Here is a 7953-nt window from a genome sequence, read left to right as displayed (position 1 = left end):
AATCAAATCGAAACCGAACCGATTGACACTCTTCAAATTCCCTTAAACTTCTTGAAGCTCTCTAGAGTTTGGAGTCACGCCGGCTTCGTTACCCTTGGAAGGTCAAGCAATTTCTGAAATTTAAACCGGCAGTTTCTTATGTCCCAGGCCGGATCAAATTAAAATGAAAACAAGAAGAGAACACGACATCAGAATCCATCTCAATTTAGCAGAAAACAAAGAGAGGAGTGAACCAACCCAGTAACAAGTAACAATAATAAGAAGAAGGCCATGTTTTGGCTTAAGCCACCTATATTAATGTTTTGTAGCTTTTACATTGAGTTGATCGAGTATAAAAATTCTCTGCAGGGAGGCAATCAACGATAGTGAGAATCTAACGGGTGGGAAGCATGCCGAACCCTAGTTGATGATTCAAGCTACTGTAGTGCAGCCATCGATTGTCTTCCACATGTCGAGCAGATCTTTGACCTCCGCCCCTCTCTATTGAACACTAGAAGCTGTCGATTGTATAGTAACACCTCCCATCCTCTCTCTCTCTCTCTCTCCTTCTTTGCTTTCCTCTCACTCGAGTCATTGGACCTCTTTTTGTCTCTCAAAGATTCGAGCCACTTACCACCCAATAGGGGTGAAACAGGGTTGGGTTGAACCGAGTTTCTTAAAATCCTGACCCAACCCTAGGTCCTCAAATTCCACCCAGGTCCAACCCAATCCTATCGGGTTTATGTTCAGAGCCAACTCTGTCAAGTTCATACAAACCTACCCAACCCTAACTGACCCTGTCAGGGCTTGGTTGGGTCAGGCTAGGCTAGGTTAGGCTAGGTTGGGTTGACCTTGGCTTTTGCAATGATTGGATTAACCTTGATTTACCTATTTTTGCCATTCATATTTTATACATTAAAAAATTATAAAAAAATAAAATACCAACAAGATGTCTAAATTCTGACATAAAAATACAAGATTAAATTTCGGATCAGATTGTGCTAGGTTGAAGCCTCAATCTGAGCCCAATCTAACCTGACCTAGGATTTAGGTTTTCCAACCCTAACCCGGGGCCCAAGCCCAATTCGGACTCAGGGCAGACCGGCAGACTAGTATGGGTTCGGATAGTCTGGGGCAAACTTTCACCCCAAGTTTCTCTCTCTCTCTCTCTCTGAATCTTCCTCGCTCAACACCCATTCTTCTTGAAGCTCTCTTTCTTCCTCACTCTGAATCTCTCTCTCTCTCTCTCTCTGTGGGATTGAAGTCCCTACTCTTGTTGGGACCGGTATAGGTTGGGGCTCTTCATTTTACGGGGATGGCCGAGGTTCGTGACCCGGGTGAAGAAATTGTTTACTGTGAAGTGAAGCAAGAAACGATCGTTTTGTGGGCTGAAGGTGAAGCAGGAAATGCTGAAAATGATTCGGATTCTGTCTCTGGAGAATCCAGCGTTAAAGAAAAGCAAGAAAAGGTTGTCTCTTTTGTTGAAAAGAAGCAAGAAATTGAGAAAGAAAGGTATGTTTCCATGTCTGAACCCAGGAATTGTGAGGGTAAGCTTGAAGATTCAAACTGTTTCGCAAGGAACAGTCCTGAAAACCCTATAAAAAACCTCGAGCGAGATAGTTTCTTTGGAGTGAAAGAAGGGGTGGGTAATTGCAGCGTGAAACTAACCGAAGAAGGCTTCGAAGTAATGGGGTATTTGTCTGAAACAGGGGAAAGTAATCTGGAATCGATGGATGGATCTGAAAAACTCGTTGAGGTGATTAACTGTTCAAATAGATGTGAGAATAGCTCGAACAATATCTTGGGAACAGAAGAAAAACATCCTCTGATGGAATCTGCATTGGGTTCCATTCTTGAAGCACAAAAGACTTGTTTTGAGGATATTGGCTCCAAGAGTCATGGAGAAAGCACGGAAGAAACCAATCAGGAACATGGGTCGGTGGCAGTTGAAGCTCATGGATGCGTAAATTGGGTTACGGAGATGGAAGACATGCAGGAAATGGTGGGAAATCAAGGTGAGAAGATGAAAGGTTTCAATGGGCCGGAGAATCTTGTTGAAATTGAAAATTCGTCGTCAAATGCAGTGAAATGTGAAATTCCAGTCATTTTTCCCGTTTCTGTCTTTGGAAATGGAAGTGACAGTGGAAAGAAGGGCATAGGAGGACCAATGAATGCGCAGAAAAATGGAACGGAAGGAAAGAAGGATAAGTTCTACAAGAGATCGGCCAAAGGCATGAAGAATGTTTCTGATGGAAATGGGAAGCAGAATATGCTTAGCCTTGTGAGTGAAGGTCGAAATGTTTCCCTAAAAAGAGGTGATGGATTAAAGATTAGTTACTCAAGAAATGAGCTGGAAGCTCTGAGGTTTGTTCATGTTGAAGGACAGCGAATCATGTGGAATGAAATATGCCACAGGCTGGGGCCTTCTGTGGGTCGGGAGCTTAAGGGCATGGTGGGTACTAAACATCAGAGACAAGGAAGTAGAGACGTTGAGCATCACCAAGGAAATGTGAAGAAGAAAGAGCATTTTCCAGTTTTCGGTATGAGTTCTTTCCTTGTCTTCACATTTATTTGTTTTGGTCTTCAGTGATGGAGAAATAGTTGATGCCTTTGGTTACCTGAGTACTGTGTGTTTTGGATTTCTTTGGCCATTTTTCATAAACAATGTAGGTTTTGTTGATATGCCAGTAATTTATTTATTTTAATATTTTTGATTCATGGATCATTCCTTCAAAGATTATCACTTGTCTAGCATTTGTCTGACAGATTGTGATGCAAGTTGCTATAACAGATATGTTTGTAACTTTAATGTATTCTAGTGATGGACGCTGTTCTCTAGCTAGCTTCTGTTGATGGGTGGTCACTTCAGTTGATTTTTTCTTCTTCTTTTCTGTGGATGGGTGGGGGGGGAGGGGTGGGGTTGGGTGGGATGGGGTGTCTTATGCCTGGAATTTTTTTATGGGTAAAGGAAACTGCCTAGAATTTGGTTTATCTACAATATTAAGTTAGTTCTCCTCTTTGGTTCCTTCCAAGGCTAATGCCTTTTGGATCAAAATATTTGACATCTGATCGGAGTTTCTCTCAAAGAGTGCATAATTGATTTATATCAATCTTCATTAATGCACCTGTTGTTTTTTTTTTCTTGATCTTATAAGATGTTTCTCATTTATCTGTACTGTCTGTTAATTTTAGCCTCTTAGACTTAAGAATTTGGGGTGGTTCGCAGATAAAGAAAAGTTGCTCCTCAATCTTGAGGATTGTTTTTAAGTTCTAAATATCTGATTGAATCTTTTAGAAGAACAGTTGTTCATTTCCATTCCAAAAAGATTTCTGAGGCTTCTGAATCCTGGCCTAATTTCCGAATTGTTTTCCTGCAGCTATACCTCCTCTTAGGTGTATGTGTCAGATTGTTTCAATTTGATGTGTTTTATTTCCACTGTCCACAGGTGAGATGGCTGCGAAGGGAAGAGGGAACCGCGACCTTCAAGTCTATGTTCATTGAAGAATGGTTAAAAGCAAATTGCAAAAGCAAATATGTGCTATCTTCCTACTAGAAACCAGTAAACTTGGATGCCTAGGCAGATGATAGTTTAAATGGAACACGCCTCCTGTATGCATGTCAGTAAATGAAAAATGCTTATGACTAGCTACTTGGATACTGATTTCTGAAGGGCAGTCATTTTGATTCTATATTTTTTCCTTTTTTAGGTTGTTGATCAGTATACTTGATACTGAAAGCGATGCAATACATGACAATTGTACATCGAAATTGTAAACTGCTAATACATGTTAATGAAACTCATACTTACAGATGCTTGTACTTGAATGAAACAAAATGGTCTGGTCTCCTTTGAATTGGTTGAACATCGTGCATCTCCATCTTGTCTGATGTATTCTTCCCTACCCTGGTTCTTTTGCTTGAAGGGGTTAAAAACTGTTTGTTTAATCGTTCATTTCAGGTGAAGTGTGTTCCCAGAATCTGGAGAATGATTTCACACAATTGAATCCCTTGGATCTTTCATGTGGTGATAATGGTAACAGTAATGATAACTACTCTATCATTGAGGATGAGTGCACTGAAGATGGGGACAGTGACTATGAAAACATTCAGAGACGTGCTTTTTTAGTTGAAGGGGAACCTGATTTTGAGTCTGGGCCCCCGCAAGATGGTCTTGAATATCTTCGGCGTGTCAGGTTTTCTTCTAAATCCCTTTGTACTTGATTTGCTTTCCTTAATTATTTCAGACACATATAATTTGATATGTTTATTAATCCGAAAAATTATGTTTAATTATATGGCTTCATGTAGACAAAGTATGTCTTCATGGTTAATTTGAGCCACGTGGATTGCTCAAATAGTTGATCTGACCCTTGGAAAGATAAAGCACTACTTGGATTGTATATATGTCAAATTTCGTGGGCCATGTCAACCATGTGGCCCACCATCTAGCTGATTTTGCACATTGGGTCTTCAGCCATCTAATCTAGCTGATGTGGCACTTCTAACTGTTCTACAGACAGGTAATTGTGTTAATTAGGTCATCTATCAAATTTCAATGCCAAACTCAAACCATATGGTCCACTATGTATTGAACTTTTGCCTAACCATCTAAATCTGGACTCAGATCAACCTGTTGATTGTTCCAAATGGTGTGATGCTTTGAGCTGAAATTTTCCACGAGTCTACATGATGTGGACAATATGTCCACAAAAGACTGGAGCCCGATAAGGACCCACGTGGCATACATATGTAGGTTTTCTTGGTGAACTGCCTAATAAAGATACAAGTGCCTGACTATTTTGAGCCATATGGGGTACTGATGAGGCAATTACAGTTTGATGATAGAGGGTCTAGCGTCCACTGAATTGGCCACAGACCAAATTTTATTGCCCACCACTATTTCAAGTCATGTACTTCAATTTCTACCTTTAAATCGTGCCCTATTTGATTACTATTCCTTTTTATATAGTCTTCGAAATTTTAAATGAGATTTTATGGTTCCCATCCAGCATGAAATTATTTTTCTTGCCAATTGAATTTTTTTTGGGAGAGGGGGGTGGGGTGGGGGTGACAAAAGATGGATAAATGGGGTTGAAGGTAGTTACCTTGATCAGAGGAAGTGAAAAATTTCGTTGTATACTCTCTGACCTATAAGTTCATTACTATATTATTGGTTCTGTTTGACCAAACTACTTTCACCGAGCTCTTCTGCAAGTTCATTGTGGTGCAAGCCCTCCTTATTGCATCTTAGGTTGTGGTCCAGGTTCCATGTTCTGAGCTCCAGGAAGGCTGCAGAAACAAAACCTCGACAGCAGATTGTTATGACTTCAATGTGATTATATCAAACTGCTAGCATTTTAATTTTCTTGCCCTTGGAAGATTTATTTTAGTTTTTTTATTTTTTAACCTCACACTTGCTTTCCGAAATCTATCTATTTATTGGAAATCATGAGCTGCACTAAATCTCTTTTTATTTAAATTTTGACCCAAGATAAGAATCCAGGGCAGGGTCTTAATGGTCTGCCAATTTTTTACTAATTGCCTAGTTTGTATCAGTAGCAGCCAGTATCCTCGGCACCAATGTAGACCCACACAATTCCTCAATCTTTCTAGGGCCCGGGGTTGGGATGCCTTTCGAAAATATTATTAGAGTTAAAATAAAAATCAGTTACCGGCTGAGGAGGAAACTAGGGTGACTGCTTTGAATAACTATCAGAATTTATTAGGTTCTGCCTTTTGAATATTATTGGAGTTAAAATAAAAGTCAAGTACGAGCTGAGGAGGAACAACCATATGTTTGCATCCGAGAATCAAATGAAGCAAAAAGGGGCTGGACTCGAAGTCTGATGAAGGCCCTTTTTTATTTTTCCTGATGATATCTAGAAATGAATTAGTTGATAATGTTGGAAGGCCAGAAGCCTGTAATCTTTGTGTTCTATTTAATTTCTGTCCTATGTCCAGGTGGGAAGCTTCACGTATCCCAAAAGTGAAAGTGGCAAAGCTTGATCGGACCAAGCTTAACAGTGATCAGATGGTTTATATGCCCAAGATTCCAGATATTGTGAAGTGCCCAGAGCACCTTCTGCCAATGAAACAATGGGAGGATGCTTTCCTTGCTGATTTTTCAGAACTGAGGATGGTAAGTTCTTCCAGCCTTGTTTATTTATTTCTGATGCACTTGTTGTGAAGCGACTCTTAGTAGTAAGGTAAAATTTGGCTTCAAAACCAGAACAAACAGTGATGGTTCTCTGTAGAAGTGCTTAGGTTAAATTCTATGTAGGGTACAATGTGGCATGCTTTGATGGTTCAGGATCCATGCATTGTAAAATTCCCTTAGACCAATGATCATTCTTACCAGATGATGGATAGGTCTTGGTTGGTAGAAGAATTTAAATGACTGGAAGATATGTCAATATATGATCAGTACTAGTTGAAAATCTCTGTTCTCTTCCTTTTTTCTTGGGAAGGTGGGGGAGGGTTGGGGGGAAAAGGATTGAAGGGCGATCCTGTAGCCAACCTAATTCGCCTTATCTTTCCCAAATGCAACCTCTAGGCCCATGTTGGAAACCGTATATTGCTTTGTGTATTTCATACTTTTGTCCCCAAATGTATTGAGTTAATTCATCTACGTTTATATTAATAAATTTTCAGGCTCTATCATGCATGGGGAGTGGTGACCCTTGGAATTCTTCCCATCCGCCGTCATTCTTGAAATTTGTTGAAGATGACAACTGCCAGCATCATGGGAACATTGATATTCAAACTTCCGATTACCTGCAATCGCTTATGACTGCTGAAGATGACACTTCCCTGCATCTCGAGACTTCTTGTCCTGAAATTTTTGAAAGTTCACAATCTGTTCTGATGGAATATGAAGAGAATACCAGCCAGCCTATCAAAAGTTGCACTCTTGAAACTTCTGGTAAGCATCAGTCTGTGTCTGCCAATAATAGTCGTCCTGCCCTCTTGGTAATTTTAAGGATGAGCCCTGTATCTCGAGTTTCAATGCTAAAGAGACGCATAGACTCCTTTGAAACTGCTGGTGTGTTGTCAAGGAACAATGGTGAATGGTTATTTGCTCTGTGTGCGGCCATAGATGCTCCACTTGATGCTGACATGTGTGCGTCCATGCGATGTTTGCTGCGCAAGTGTGCAAGCTTGAGGGCGGAAAAATGTGAAGTTGATGATGAGGTTGTGATGCTGAACATACTGGCGACAATGTCTGGGAGATACTTTGGGCAGGCAGAGAACTGAAGGCATTAACTGAAAATGATAGCTCCACAATGATATACTTTGGGTAGGGTCTTGGTTTTTCCATTGAGGGCTCTCCCTCATCTAATGTTTCTATGGTAGTCCAAAAATAGGTATATATGACTTGAGTTTTTATATAATTAATAGAGAGGTTCTGAGGGTATATCCTGAAGATCATTTGCTTTTTGATTATTATTTTTATTTTTTTACGTTTTCCCCCCTCTTTTAGTCAATAAAATAAGAAAGCATAAATAAAATATTTTTTATAACTAGATTTTTTTTTTTTTTTTTAAAATGTTAAAATGAACTGAAGAGAAAGATATGAAAGTATATTATCATCTACATGCAACCTAAGCTTTTCTAGAATAGCCATATTAGCTAGACGGTGAGCTACCAAAATTTAAGGACAATCTTGTTTGACAATAGTTACGGATTCAAACTTGTTCATTACAGGCTTGATAAAAAAAAAAAGAGCAATCAATTGCACGAGGTTTCCGCTATTGCAAGGTCTGAGAGGGGTAAATTACACTGCCTTATTTCTACTTCACAAGAGAGGTTGTTTCAGAAGATGGTGGTGGTAATGGCTCGTAATTGTCTTGGTTTTTACGATCCCTCCAGAACTCACCTTGCCTCCGACTCTTGTGCGCTCTTTGCATGTAAAGAATTTAGAATTACACTCACAAAATTTTTATGAATCACAAATATTGAAGCCCATTCTGCTT

General features: G+C 39.7%; 1 protein-coding gene across 1 annotated transcript; it reads left to right on the top strand.

Moving 5' to 3' along the window:
- Positions 1 to 1129: 1129 nt before the first annotated feature.
- On the top strand, positions 1130 to 7403 carry LOC122091964. Its single transcript, XM_042662231.1, has 4 exons — positions 1130 to 2519; positions 3939 to 4173; positions 5942 to 6119; positions 6632 to 7403. The coding sequence occupies exons 1-4, from the start codon at positions 1295 to 1297 to the stop codon at positions 7232 to 7234; spliced, it is 2241 nt and encodes a 746-aa protein (XP_042518165.1). The 5' UTR covers positions 1130 to 1294; the 3' UTR covers positions 7235 to 7403.
- Positions 7404 to 7953: the final 550 nt, after the last annotated feature.

This window comes from Macadamia integrifolia, chromosome 10 (assembly GCF_013358625.1).
Source record: "Macadamia integrifolia cultivar HAES 741 chromosome 10, SCU_Mint_v3, whole genome shotgun sequence".
Taxonomy (NCBI): domain Eukaryota; kingdom Viridiplantae; phylum Streptophyta; class Magnoliopsida; order Proteales; family Proteaceae; genus Macadamia; species Macadamia integrifolia.
Note: the sequence above shows the minus strand (reverse complement) of the source record. Positions and strands in the feature narration are given on the sequence as shown.

Coding starts and splice junctions, on each gene's coding strand:
- LOC122091964 (XM_042662231.1), top strand. CDS start 1,295: ATGGCCGAGGTTCGTGACCCGGGTGAAGAAATTGTTTACTGTGAAGTG. Junction 2,520..3,938: donor AGAGCATTTTCCAGTTTTCG/GTATGAGTTCTT, acceptor CGTTCATTTCAG/GTGAAGTGTGTTCCCAGAAT. Junction 6,120..6,631: donor ATTTTTCAGAACTGAGGATG/GTAAGTTCTTCC, acceptor ATAAATTTTCAG/GCTCTATCATGCATGGGGAG.